Raw genomic sequence first — 15,258 nt, 5'->3', positions numbered from 1 at the left:
TGTGTGTGTGTGTGTGTGCGTGTATGTATGTGTGTGAGATAGCGTATTGCGACAAGGCTGACCCATTTGAATCTTTTAACACGGGCAAATTCCCGAAACTAGTTCAGCATGTAGGCTGGGGTGTGTGTGACATCGCCGGATTGGATAGATTTTATACCAAAGTAGACGCTGACTGAGGTTAAAGGCCACAGCTGGAGTGCTACAAAAAAAAAAAAAACAACAACAAACCCCCCCCCCAAAAATCTAAATAAGTACATTTGAAGTAGCACCCCCACCCACATGCTTCCTTTTTAACTATTGTTGCTGTTTTGTGGGAGACAGGAGAGAGGTCATGCTGACAGACAGGAGATTCAAGATTCAAGATTCAAGATTCAAAGCTTTTATTGTCATATGCACAGTAAAGAAACATGTTTCCCTGTGCAATGAAATTCTTACTTTGCTGCCCACACTGGATGCCCAAATATATAAATAACTAAGGAGGGGGTCATGCTGACAGACAGGACTACAGATGGAAAGTAGCTTTTAGCTAAATCTGGCATATTTACACTATGTTGTGAAAATGTACACAGTGTTCGTTAATGTGCATTGTCCTCATCAAATAAACAATAAAAGAAAGAAAAGAAAGGAGGGAGTCATTCTGACAGATGGGGTGGGGGGGGGGGGTCATGTTGACAAAACCCAAAGAGATGCTGCAATCCGCTGCTCCCATTCAGCAGCAGATAAGAAAATGTGAAAGTCAGACATGTGGAAAAGTGATTCCAAAACAGTGCACGTCTGTTGTGTGTCCTGACCGAGGCAGGTGAGAGAGGAGGAGAGGGAGAAAGAGAGTGAGAGAACCAGTGAGAGAGGGAGGAGAGGGAGAAAGAGAGCAAGAGAACCAGTGAGAGAGGGAGGAGAGGGAGAAAGAGAGCGAGAGAACCAGTGAGAGAGGGAGAAGTCCTTGTTTCACTGAGACAGCAGCGCGGCTCCGGACTGGAGGTGAAGGTCTGAACTTCTGCTTCCTCGCGCGGGGAGGTGTCTCTCCTCTCTCCTGTCTCCTCTCTCCTCCTCCGGGACCATGCTTGTGGTGGTGACATGTGCAGAGGATTGAAGTATGGCATGCAAGCATGGTTTCTGGCAAGAAGCAGGAGCCGGTGACAGCGATGTGTCCCACTTCCATCCGGAGTCTCTTCTACTTTTTCTGTTTGCTCACTTGGTGAGTGTCCACCAGCTCAAAACCTCACAGCACTTTGTTTTTTTTTCCGCTCAACTCTGTGTCCTCACTCACTGTGTGTTGGATATTTTATTTTATTTTTTTACTTTGTTTTTGTTTTCTAGTGCAAAGAAAATCTCTGGACAGACACGGAAGGATGAAAAGTTATATCCAGAGAATTTTACTCGCATTTTAGACCGACTTCTCGACGGATATGACAACAGGCTGCGACCCGGGTTCGGAGGTACGTAACCAGGTTTCCAGTCATAATGTTTCAGTGTTAAAACATGGGCAGTGGATATTTTGCCGGATACGGCAAACAGGCACCTAGCGCTATTTGACCGGATCTCCTTGCTGATTGGCTAGTTCAAATAACGTCATCGTAGAGTTTATTTCAACATGGCGGTGCCCTTGGCAAAGTTGAACTGGACTATATTTCGCCATACGCAACGCCGGCAAAATGGTGGGTTGCGCTGTTTTGCCGGTCGTCTAAATTTATTCACGACGGAACGTAACGGCCGCGGTCGGGCGGGAAGTTAAAGGCGATCAGAGCTTAAGATCTCCTTATTTCACATTCATGATAGCAGCTCGATATTGGTGATTTTCATTATTAAAAATTGGCATATTTTACCATTCACTATTTTTAGGGGTGGACTGATCAAAGGTTTTGCAGACATGACACTGACAGAAAAAACAGGTAAACACACGTGTTGACGTGGACTTCTGTATTTTTGTTTTTATTCTGTCTTGAATTTGCAGTTTTGGAAATAACAAATCTAAGAGATTATTTCTGTTTACTGTGGCATTTTGAATGTTTTATCATGTTAGCTACACAAAATGAAGCCACTTAAGGCCAAATAAAAAATAAGTTGTTTATCATCAGGTGGTCTTGCTTGCCTCTACTGGTGGTTGGCTCTCACTGCGGTATTGTATCACTTCCTGTTCTGGAGCACAGCGGTGTTTTGCTGTATCTGTTAGCTGTTTAATCTGCGCAGTTAGATTGATCTAGTTAACTAGATAACGATTTGTTTCACAGTGTAATCATCACGTGCCTTAACTAAAGCACTCCTTCTGCTGAATCACCTCTAAATTATTTACACATTATTCACTTTGTGTGTTTTTAGGAATCTGCTAGCTTAGCGCAGCTACTAGCTCTTAGCCGGTTTAGCATGGCGGCTTCTCCTTTCTCTCCCGCACTTTTCTGCTCTGGGTGTGAAATGTTTAGTTATTCCTCGGCCTCCTTTAGCAGTAATGGTACTTATAATAAGTGTAGCTTATTCGTAGCTTTGGAGGCCAGGCTGGGCGAATTGGAGACTCGGCTCCGCACCGTGGAAAATTCTACAGCTAGCCAGGCCCCTGTAGTTGGTGCGGACCAAGGTAGCTTAGCCGCCGTTAGTTCCCCTCCGGCAGATCCCGAGCAGCCGGGAAAGCAGGCCGACTGGGTGACTGTGAGGAGGAAGCGTAGCCCTAAACAGAAGCCCCGTGTACACCGCCAACCCGTTCACATTTCTAACCGTTTTTCCCCACTCGACGACACACCCGCCGAGGATCAAACTCTGGTTATTGGCGACTCTGTTTTTAAATGAAGAAATGTGAAGTTAGCGACACCAGCAACCATAGTCAATTGTCTTCCGGGGGCCAGAGCAGGCGACATTGAAGGACATTTTAAACTGCTGGCTAAGGCTAAGCGTAAATTTGGTAAGATTGTAATTCACGTCGGCAGTAATGACACCCGGTTACGCCAATCGGAGGTCACTAAAATTAACATTGAATCGGTGTGTAACTTTGCAAAAACAATGTCGGACTCTGTAGTTTTCTCTGGGCCCCTCCCCAATCAGACCGGGAGTGACATGTTTAGCCGCGTGTTCTCCTTGAATTGCTGGCTGTCTGAGTGGTGTCCAAAAAATGAGGTGGGCTTCATAGATAATTGGCAAAGCTTCTGGGGAAAACCTGGTCTTGTTAGGAGAGACGGCATCCATCCCACTTTGGATGGAGCAGCTCTCATTTCTAGAAATCTGGCCAATTTTCTTAAATCCTCCAAACCGTGACTATCCAGGGTTGGGACCAGGAAGCAGAGTTGTAGTCTTACACACCTCTCTGCAGCTTCTCTCCCCCTGCCATCCCCTCATTACCCCATCCCCGTAGAGACGGTGCCTGCTCCCAGACCACCAATAACCAGCAAAAATCTATTTAAGCATAAAAATTCAAAAAGAAAAAATAATATAGCACCTTCAACTGCACCACAGACTAAAACAGTTAAATGTGGTCTATTAAACATTAGGTCTCTCTCTTCTAAGTCCCTGTTAGTAAATGATATAATAATTGATCAACATATTGATTTATTCTGCCTTACAGAAACCTGGTTACAGCAGGATGAATATGTTAGTTTAAATGAGTCAACACCCCCGAGTCACACTAATTGCCAGAGCGCTCGTAGCACGGGCCGAGGCAGAGGATTAGCAGCAATATTCCATTCCAGCTTATTAATTAATCAAAAACCCAGACAGAGCTTTAATTCATTTGAAAGCTTGACTCTTAGTCTTGTCCATCCAAATTGGAAGTCCCAAAAACCAGTTTTATTTGTTATTATCTATCGTCCTCCTGGTCGTTACTGTGAGTTTCTCTGTGAATTTTCAACACAGTGCAGAGTAGCTACCTAAACTCTGTAAGTGAGATAGAGTATCTCGTCAATAGTTTTATATCCTCATTGAAGACAACTTTGGATGCTGTAGCTCCTCTGAAAAAGAGAGCTTTAAATCAGAAGTGCCTGACTCCGTGGTATAACTCACAAACTCGCAGCTTAAAGCAGATAACCTGTAAGTTGGAGAGGAAATGGCGTCTCACTAATTTAGAAGATCTTCACTTAGCCTGGAAAAAGAGTCTGTTGCTCTATAAAAAAGCCCTCTGTAAAGCTAGGACATCTTACTACTCATCACTAATTGAAGAAAATAAGAACAACCCCAGGTTTCTTTTCAGCACAGTAGCCAGGCTGACAAAGAGTCAGAGCTCTACTATTACAGAGATTAGAGCATGCCATAGGTATTAAAGGCACTGCGCTGCGGTGGTTTGAATCATATTTATCTAATAGATTACAATTTGTTCATGTAAATGGGGAATCTTCTTCACAGACTAAGGTTAATTATGGAGTTCCACAAGGTTCTGTGCTAGGACCAATTTTATTCACTTTATACATGCTTCCCTTAGGCAGTATTATTAGACGGCATTGCTTAAATTTTCATTGTTACGCAGATGATACCCAGCTTTATCTATCCATGAAGCCAGAGGACACACACCAATTAGCTAAACTGCAGGATTGTCTTACAGACATAAAGACATGGATGACCTCTAATTTCCTGCTTTTAAACTCAGATAAAACTGAAGTTATTGTACTTGGCCCCACAAATCTTAGACACATGGTGTCTAACCAGATCCTTACTCTGGATGGCATTACCCTGACCTCTAGTAATACTGTGAGAAATCTTGGAGTCATTTTTGATCAGGATATGTCATTCAAAGCGCATATTAAACAAATATGTAGGACTGCTTTTTTGCATTTACGCAATATCTCTAAAATTAGAAAGGTCTTGTCTCAGAGTGATGCTGAAAAACTAATTCATGCATTTATTTCCTCTAGGCTGGACTATTGTAATTCATTATTATCAGGTTGTCCTAAAAGTTCCCTGAAAAGCCTTCAGTTAATTCACCCATATTGGCCTCTCTTCATTGGCTTCCTGTTAATTCTAGAATAGAATTTAAAATTCTTCATCTTACTTATAAGGTTTTGAATAATCAGGTCCCATCTTATCTTAGGGACCTCATAGTACCATATCACCCCAATAGAGCGCTTCGCTCTCAGACTGCAGGCTTACTTGTAGTTCCTAGGGTTTGTAAGAGTAGAATGTGAGGCAGAGCCTTCAGCTTTCAGGCTCCTCTCCTGTGGAACTAGCTCCCAATTCAGATCAGGGAGACAAACACCCTCTCTACTTTTAAGATTAGGCTTAAAACTTTCCTTTTTGCTAAAGCTTATAGTTAGGGCTGGATCAGGTGACCCTGAACCATCCCTTAGTTATGCTGCTATAGACTTAGACTGCTGGGGGGTTCCCATGATGCACTGAGTGTTTCTTTCTCTTTTTGCTCTGTATGCACCACTCTGCATTTAATCATTAGTGATTGATCTCTGCTCCCCTCCACAGCATATCTTTTTCCTGGTTCTCTCCCTCAGCCCCAACCAGTCCCAGCAGAAGACTGCCCCTCCCTGAGCCTGGTTCTGCTGGAGGTTTCTTCCTGTTAAAAGGGAGTTTTTCCTTCCCACTGTCGCCAAGTGCTTGCTCACAGGGGGTCGTTTTGACTGTTGGGGTTTTTACGTAATTATTGTATGGCCTTGCCTTACAATATAAAGCGCCTTGGGGCAACTGTTTGTTGTGATTTGGCGCTATATAAATAAAATTGATTGATTGATCATCCCCGCCTGACACACAAAATGACCAAGACTGCAAAAATTATTTCCACCACGTGGCGAAAAGTGCCGGTGGAAGTAATTTCAGGCACGGTGGTGGAAGTAATTTTCGCCACACAGTGGAAGTACTTTTTTGCATAGCTGTGCCACGTTTTGGAGCTGCTTTTAGAGTCCGAGAATCCCTCCACCAGTAGGTGATTTTCTTGTTGGGAAAGTGTAGGGACACGAACCCACAACAGGGGGCGTAAATGAATCGGACAATGGATGAGCCAAAGAATAACAATTTACTGTTGTAAAGGTGCACAACGAAATACAGACAGAAACAGAATTTAGATTACAGTCAATTACACGAAGGTGGCCTGTGGGCAGGCTCGAGGACAGGAGAGCAGCGTGCAGAGAAGAGCCGGGCCCCACATGATTTCCACTGCCACCGGATCTGGAAACACACAGGAGACGCCAAGTCCTGATCTCCCCAGGTGGCCACCGTCTCCAGCTGTCAGATCTGGTACTGCTGGCAGGAAACAAAACAGAAAAAGAGGTGAGTGGAAACACTCAGTAACTCCTCGGAATAGTCCAGTTCATGCAGGTGGGAAACAACACCTCCACCTCTAAATCCCGCGGCTCGTCCTTTGCCACAAGGTGCTCCTTAAGGACCAGAGACAGTCCGTTTACAAAGGCGGCGTGGAGCGCAACAGCATTCCAGTCAGCTCGCACTGCCGCGATGCGGAAGTCAACTGCATACTTCACTGCGCTCCGACACCCCTATCTTATCGACAGCAGCACGCTTGAAGTGGTCTCGCCTCTATGAGGGTGGTCGAACACCTGTCTGAACTCCCTCACAAACCCAGCGTATGTCGTTAGGAGCCGGGAATTCTGCTCCCAGAGCGCCGTAGCCCAGGTGCGTGCCTCTCCTTGAAGCAGATTTATTACGTAAGCCACCCTGCTAGCGTCTGACGCGTACATGTCGGGACGCTGTGAAAAGACGAGCGAGCACTGCATTAAGAAGTCCGCGCACGTCTCGACACAACCTCCGTACGGCTCCGGAGGGCTTATGTATGCTTCAGGGGACGGTGGGGGGGTTCGTTGAACGACCAGCGGAATGTCTGTTTCAGGCCTCCGGTCAGCAGGGGGAGGTGCTGCAGCAGCGCCCTGGGCCTGCGCTTCCACCTTGGCGGTGAGAGCCTCCATCCTCCGATTGAGGATCACACTCTGCTCGGTGACTAAGTCCAGTCGAGCAGTGAAAGCGGTTAAGATTTGCTGCAGCTCACCTAACACGCCTCCTGCTGATGCCTGTGCACCTCACTCTTCCATTGGCTGTTCAAGCGATGGTTGACACCCCTCGGGATCCATGACGCTGGCCGAGAAATCCTGTTGTGAAGGTGTAGGAACACCGACCCACAACAGGGGGCGTTAAATGAACGGGCAATGGATAAGCCAAACAGTAACAATTTAATGTTGTAGTGCACAACGAAATACAGACAATCACAGTTTAGGTACCACCGAATTACAGATTTGAGTGACGTGTGGGCAGGCTTGAGGATAGGAGACATCTGTCCTGAGCCGAGTCGGATCCCACACGGCCTTCACCGCCAACGGATCTGAAGAACACTGGAGCCGCCAAGTCCTGGGTCCCCAGGTGGTCACCGTCTCCAGCTGTCAGACCTGGTACTGCTGGCAGAGAACAGAAAAACTATTGATGAGTGTGAGTTCGCACACTCAGTAATCCCACAGTCTGTATTCTTTTGGGAGGGAGCACCTCCACCTCCAATCACACACTCGTGCAGCTCCTGTCTAACCACTTATCTGGATGGAGTGTGGAGCGAAGCCGTCGCTGATCACACCAAACACCAATCCAACGGATAAGGAACACCACAGGCATACGGCTGCAAAAACAGTCCAGACTATAATGCAGTTTCACGTTCAGCAGAGAAATTACCTCTTCTGATAGCTGATTTCTCGGCGGGGAGGTGGAGTTGCAGTCCGGCCTTTATGGTGGTGGTGATGTGATGTGGATGAGTGACAGCTGGTGCTGATAACGAGTGACAGCTGTCACTCCCGGTTGCTATGACGCCCTCTCATGCTTGAAGCCCGCACTTCAAGCAGGGCGCCATCTGGTGGTGGTGGGATAGCAGTACCTCCTATTCAGTGGCCCACACAACAGATTCCCAACCACAGTGGGAACAAATGCGTCAGGGGCACAAACAAGGACCTCAGTCTTTGCTATATTTAAGGACAAATAGTTGGCTGCCATCCAGTCACCAATAACCTGATAACCATATATGCACATGCAAGGCCTCCTCCAGACGCCATTAAAACATAAATATTGATTTTGATTGATCGAGGGGCTTTATTGAACATGTACAAATTGTATGTAACACAACAGGATCTTAATAATGAATTAAAGAACTTCAAATTATAAAGAACACAAGGCTCATATGGCTGAGAATATGCTGGGAATGACTTCAAATTAACCATGTATAAAAACTCAATTTTGCAGCATTACTTTGTATTTATTGTCTGCTTGCATTGGCTAGTAGCATACATGTGAAACCCACAGGTATTGAATGTATGCATTCAATTACTCATTCGAATGCTGAAGGTCTGTAAGATTTTAAGCAAAACTTGACACGTGATTGAACATAAACAATACTAAGTGACCGTATGAGGACTCCCACAACCAGTTCTCCATGTATTATATTGTTTGCATTGTTGTAAGTCACACATGGCTGTGTTTATTCAGCATTTTCTTAACATTTTGTCAATACCATAAACAAGATACAGTATTTTGGGTCTGCAGGCAGATCACACATTATACTGGCTTTGCAGCAAAACTGACGATGACACTGCAGGACCAAATGAAGCTGTCTCTTCAGGTATCCAACCTGAAATCTTTACTGTTTATTACCTGAGGCCATCAAATATTGCCATTGAGTATTGCGATGGCTTTGCATCTGTCTGTCCGTGTGACCGTCTGTCTGGACTCAGCATAAGTCCAGTCCTCTTACTGCCAGGGTCTTGAAATTGACAGGGAAAATTCTTGGGACACAGATGTTGGACAAGTTCAAAGATGGCTAACCTTGACCTACTTTAAGAAGTATTTTAAAAAGTTAAAAAGTCACATTCTGTTTCAATCTGTTCAGTTTTGTTTTTGAGTGGTGGGCGTGTCAGCCAATCAGAGTAGAGCTGCACTATGACATCACAAGCTGGTTGCTAGCCTGTAATTAAGCAATCAACACCAAACTTGTAATGGTGACTGGGGGCACCTGGGGGAGGTCTCACACACACACACACACACACACACACACACACACACACACACACACACACACACACACACACACACACACACACACACACACACACACACACACACACACACACACGGTCAGCCTTATATATTAGATAACAACCCGCACACTGGAGCCCTTATTTTTGCAGTTCACGTGGTACTCAGGTCAAGTTGCAAGCATCACAATTTACTTAGACCGATAACGTAGTAAACAAAGCTGAACAGCGGCAAACATTTTTAAATTTAAAATCAGTTGAGCACCTACCTGTTAAAAGTTTCCTAACAGATGTATAGTCCCACTCTCTGCAAACAGAAGAGAGCTACTTCCAGGAGAAACCGCTCTATCCTCTGCAGGCAAAGGAGAACTGGTCACAAAAAAAAAAAAAAAATCATTTCCTTTAGCACCATACTGATATGCTGGTAATATCACCCAAGTCATCCAGAGCCATAAATTTTTAACTTATGGTTCAAATTTTAACCAAACTAATTTTGGACAAGTTATTTAAAATTACTGTGATGACTGTGATGAAAATATCAGATATATGTTTTAGTTTTAAAGTAATGTGCTAATTTTTAAGGTTTTAGTGAGCACATGCTGTATTCAGCAGTGCATTAGGGGTAGGATAGGGTAATCTCAGTACGTTCACGACAGGACAAATGCATTTCAGACACTCTGTTCAGGCTCCACGGACAACAGCATTAAACTCTAGTGCTTAAAACTCTCGTGAATATATTCTCTGGGTTTATAGACGTTGTTACTGTATTTGTGTTTGTTAAATTCCACCCATGTTAAGTGTAGCAGACACGGATTATCTGGAATTTTGTTTTGGCAAGTTTTCAAGGCCTCTATATGATATTTTTAATCACTGTACTCTCAGTTCAAACTGTACCACAAAAGTTCAGAGTGCACGATTTATGTTCTCACCCACATTGTGCGTTCAAAAACCACACATCGAACTTGTGTTTCCAGAAGCAAAACGTAAGCTTTTTTTTTCAAACTTAATTTAGAAAAACTCTCGATGGGAGACATCAAAGTTTAAAAACAAAACAAAACAACAAAGAAACATTACAAGACAGGTCTGCGGTGTTTGCACATGCACAGTGCGAGCAGTTGGACGCCTGTAGCTCTTCAGCAGCAGGATACCCTCACTACGGCCAACCAGAATAATATCAAATAGGTTTGATTTTCATTCGACCATACGATCGGCGATCAGGAGGTGGCCATGAGATGTTAAACGCAGCTTGTTCCTCCATGTACACTGTACGATGCAGGACGCGCGATTAACCTGAAACTCGGTCCAAAAAAATTCTCACATGAATGAAAAATCATCTGAAAAAGGGCCAAAACTTGCACAGTGTAAAGCCAACACTTATGTGTCAAGACAATATTGAGTGCACGTTTTACAACTTCATAAAACGTGCGCACGGCACTAATAAAATGGGCGCACATTCTCTCCACATGCAAAACATTTTGCGATGACACTTCCAAGGCTCTGTAAAAATGCCTGTTTTTACAAATAAAAAATGGAATATTTTACAAAAGCACATTTATCTGTAAACACCAACACACGACACACGTCATTAATATGAAGGTTTACATAATGAATGACTGAACCAATCAGTGTTTAGCAGAGGCACTTTTACGCAGAATCCTTTGCGATCTGTCTGTGTTTGTTACAAAACCTCAAAATTAGTGCATTATTCAACATTAAAACATATATGTTATATTTTAACTTTGTACAAATGACAGAATTGACATTAATGGAGTTATTCTATCAGTATTCACATCAAACCATAAGTCAGCATGACTTTACTTTCCAAGACCTCCACCTGACCGGAGTGTTGTGATTGGTAGAGAGCTGGCTTTGTGGCTGCTCTCAGCTTGCTTCTGTGCTGGGAGCTGTGTTGTAAACAAGAGCTTTCAGCAGGGGGCAGGATGTTCAAACATAGAAATGTGGGGTCATTGTTTGGGTCTGTTGTCCCCTTTGATGCTTCCGAAAGCGATCATGGTGTTAAAACTCAAATTCAGCTTGTTAGTAGTTGCAAATGTACCAGAGACAATACTGGAATTTATCGGTTATCTGTAATGTCCGATACATTTTTGGGTGGTTTATCGGTTTATCGTTATCAAAGATAACTTTTCAGTTATCTGATTATCCGTTATCGAAGTAATTTTTGGTTATCTGTGCCCACCACTGGACAGTGGTATGTTTACCACTGTGTTACATCACCTTTCCTTCTAACAACACTCAATAAGCATTTGGGAACTGAGGACACTAATTGTTGAAGCTTTGTAGGTGGAATTCTTTCCCATTCTTGCTTGATGTATGACTTCAGTTATTCAACAGTCCGGGGTCTCCGTTATCGCATTTTGTGCTTCATAATGCGCCACACATTTTCATTTGGCGACAGGTCTGGACTGCAGGCAGGCCAGTCTAGTACCCGCACTCTTTTACTATGAAGCCACGCTGTTGTAACACGTGCAGAATGTGGCTTGGCATTGTCTTGCTGAAATAAGCAGGGACGTCCCTTAAAAAGACGGTGCTTGGATGGCAGCATGTGTTGCTTCAAAACCTGGATGTACCTTTCAGCATTGATGGTGCCATCACAGATGTGTAAGTTGCCCATGCCATGGGCACTAACACACCCCCATACCATCACAGATGCTGGCTTTTGAACTTTGCGCTGGTAACAATCTGGATGGTCTTTTTCCTTTTTGTCTGGAGGACACGACGTCCATGATTTCCAAAAACACTTTGAAATGTGGACTCATCAGACCACAGCACACTTTTCCACTTTGTGTCTGTCCATTTTAAATGAGCTCAGACCCAGAGAAAGCGGTGGTGTTTCTGGATGTTGTTGATGTTTGACTTTCACTTTGAATGGTAGAGTTTTAACTTGCACTTGTAGATGTAGCGACGAACTGTGTTAACTGACAATGGTTTTCTGAAGTGTTCCTGAGTCCACGCGGTAAGATCCTTTACACAATGATGTCGGATTTTCATGCAGTGCCGCCTGGGGGATCAAAGGTCATGGGTATTCAATGTTGGTTTTCGGCCTTGCTGCTTAATTTTGATTCTCTGAGTCTTCTAATTATATTATGGACTGTAGATGATGGAATCCCTAAATTCCTTGCAATTGAACATTGAGAAACATTGTTCTTAAACTGTTGGTCTATTTTCATGTAGTTGTTCACAAAGTGGTGATCCTTGCCCCATCTTTGCTTGTGAACAGCTGAGTCTTTTGGGATTGCACGGTTTATACCCAATCATGACACTTAAGTGTTTCGACTTAGGTGTTCTATGAGCATTCATCAACTTTCCCAGTCTTTTGTTTCCCCGTCCCAACTTTTTGAAATGTGTTGCAGGCATCCATTTCAAAATGAGCAAATATTTGCACAAAACAATAAAGTCTATGAGTTTGAACATTAAATATTTTGTCTTTGTGGTGTATTCAATTGAATATAGGTTGAAAAGGATTTACAAATCATTGTATTCTGTTTTTATTTACATTTTACACAATGTCCCAACTTCATTGGAATTGGGGTTGTAGGTTTGAAGCCCTACTTGGACAAACACAGCCATTACAAAGGGAATTATACTCTGGAAGAGAAGATGCACGGTTTTAAAACAACCTGCTAACAAAAACAAGCAGCAGTGGCCTTCGTGGCCAGCTATGGCAAGTCATTTTAATATTTATTTGCACATTTTTTATACCGGAAACAACATCATTTTGACTAGTCATAATTTCATTGTGACTAGCACAAATTTTGAAGATATCTACTCTACATGACGGTTGAAAAAAAATGGTATACATCCCCAGTTGACACAGCACGTGTCACAATATATATAAAATCGAGTTGTTGTGGTTTGATCCTGAGCTCTGTAAACCCTGTGTAAAGGATTATCACTGTCTGAAACATCCACATCTGATAAGGTGGCTGAAATCTGATGAAGATGTTGGGAAAGTGTAGTGACACGGACCCACAACAGGGGGCGTAAATGAACAGACAATGGAAGGAGTCAAATTATAACACTTTACTGTTGTGAATGACACAACCAAACACAGCAGATTACAGAATGTGCACAAGTCAATCAATAAAGGTGTCGTGTGGGCAGGCTCGACGATAGGAGACGCCCGTCTGGAAACGAACCGGAACCACACGATTTCCACTGCCACCGAACCCGAGGAATACTGGAGCCGCCAAGTCCCGAAGTCTCCAGGTGGCCACCGTCACGGCGTGTCGGATCTGGTACTGCTGGCAGAAAGCAAAGACAGTCAAGGGTGGGTGTGTGAACACCCAGTAACAATCCTGGTGGGAATTCCACCTCCACCTCTCACTCAATATGTTGCAGCAATCCCTCAGAGGAAAAAGAGTGCCGTCTTGCACAGCCTCCACAAACTAAGGACCGGTACTCCTGCAAACACTCACAATAAACAGATTTAGAAAATACTACAAAAGGCTGAGGATATTACCTCTGGTAGAAGATGATATCTCGGCAATGTGGTGGAGGTGTCTTCCTGCTTTTATTCCAGATGTGGATTGGATGATCAGTGACAGCTGTCACGGATGATGGGTGACAGCTGTCACCACAGCTTGTTCCTAAGGCGGCAGCGCCCTCTCGTGCCTGAAGCCCGCACTTCAGGCAGGGCGCCCTCTGGTGGTGGGCCAACAGTACCTCCTCTTCTGGCGGCCCACACAACAGAAGATGAATTTCATGCAGGAAACAGAGTTTGGCAACCCAGTAACATGACTGTTTCTTTGACTCACTAGGTCCTGTGACTGAGGTCAAGACAGACATTTATGTGACGAGCTTTGGGCCAGTCTCAGATGTTGAGATGGTATGTATATCCAAACCATAAATATGCTATAAGTGAGTCAAAACTGTCAATAGATTCCATATTCATCTGATGTATATTTATAAGTTTGCAATGTACTTTACTGTATTTGGTAAAAACTGCGTAACACATGAGCCAAAATAGAGGCAGATGTAAGGCTGGAAAAGATCAGCTCCGAAATGTCTATCCTACATAAATAAATGTAAGATAACCTAGAAATCATTGTTGATTTGTTTTGTTTTTTCTCCCCTCCCCATTTCTCCGGTCACAGGAATACACGATGGACGTGTTCTTTCGTCAGACATGGGTGGACCAGAGATTGATATATGAGGGGCCCATTGAGATTTTAAGGCTAAACAACCTAATGGTGACTAAAGTGTGGACACCAGACACCTTCTTCAGGAATGGCAAGAAGTCCGTGGCTCACAACATGACAGCTCCCAACAAGCTGTTCCGCATCATGAAGAATGGCACCATTCTGTACACCATGAGGTACCGACTCCTCCGTCACACAGTTAAACCTTTCATGACCTGGACAAATGGATAAAACATCATATAGAACTGAAGTTCGTCACTACTGCTATTTTCACACACGGTAGTGTTGCATAGCTTCGTGAGATGGGACAGTATTCTTCACGTAACTCTACATTTCAGTGTTTGTGCTAATTTAAGGGCACAGAAAAGACAGACTTTGAATGTAAAGCAATCAAGCACAGAGTACAGGCAGGCTGGAAGTGGGGTGCTGAGGGGGCCGCAGCATGCCTTGCTGGTAAGGCGCTCTAGTTGCACGGCAAAAATGTTTACTAAACCAGTTAAAAAATTAAGATTCCATGAATCAATAAATTATTGTGATGAAATAGTTTAAGTTGACAAATAATAACAGAAAGCTATTTTGAAAATTAAGTCTTTTTGAGGAGAATTCAGCCACATGGGGTGTGCAGGCAGTACATTCTGAGTGCCGGTCCCACACCCGGATAAATGAGGAGGGTTGTGTCAGGAAGAGCATCCGGCGTAAAACAAGCCAACCCAACTATGCAGACTCAGAATCGAATTCCCATACCGGATCGGTCACGGCCGGGGTTAACAACGTCCGCCACCGGTGCTATTGCCCAACAGGGTGCTGGTGGAAATTGGGCTACTGCTGGGCGAAGACGATGAAGAAGAGGAGGAAACGTTGCCACGAACAGCGGGAGAAGAAGAAAACTAGAAGGGTGGAAATGAGAGTGGGGACTTTGAATGTTGGTAGTATGACTGGTAAAGGGAGAGAGCTGGCTGATATGATGGAGAGGAGAAAGGTAGACATATTGTGTGTGCAAGAGACCAAGTGGAAGTAAGAGCAGGAGCATTGGCGGTGGGTACAAGTTGTTGTACCATGGTGAGGACAGGAAGAGAAATGGTGTTGGGGTCATTTTAAAGGAAGAGTATGTTAAAAGTGTGTTGTGTTGGGGAAAGTGTAGTGACACGGACCCACAACAGGGGGCG

The 15,258-nt window shown here is 44.0% G+C and overlaps 1 protein-coding gene across 1 annotated transcript in view; it reads left to right on the top strand.

The window, feature by feature from the left end:
- Nucleotides 1–1,023: 1,023 nt before the first annotated feature.
- gabra4 (gamma-aminobutyric acid type A receptor subunit alpha4) overlaps nt 1,024–15,258 on the top strand; it is a 132,567-nt gene continuing 118,332 nt past the window's right edge. The window contains 4 exon segments of the mRNA XM_034181902.1: nt 1,024–1,195; nt 1,318–1,436; nt 13,712–13,779; nt 14,048–14,268. Coding sequence (XP_034037793.1) covers nt 1,107–1,195; nt 1,318–1,436; nt 13,712–13,779; nt 14,048–14,268 — 497 coding nt within the window. The 5' untranslated portion in view covers nt 1,024–1,106.

This window comes from Thalassophryne amazonica, chromosome 11, assembly GCF_902500255.1.
Source record: "Thalassophryne amazonica chromosome 11, fThaAma1.1, whole genome shotgun sequence".
Classification (NCBI taxonomy): Eukaryota; Metazoa; Chordata; class Actinopteri; order Batrachoidiformes; family Batrachoididae; genus Thalassophryne; species Thalassophryne amazonica.
Note: the sequence above shows the minus strand (reverse complement) of the source record. Positions and strands in the feature narration are given on the sequence as shown.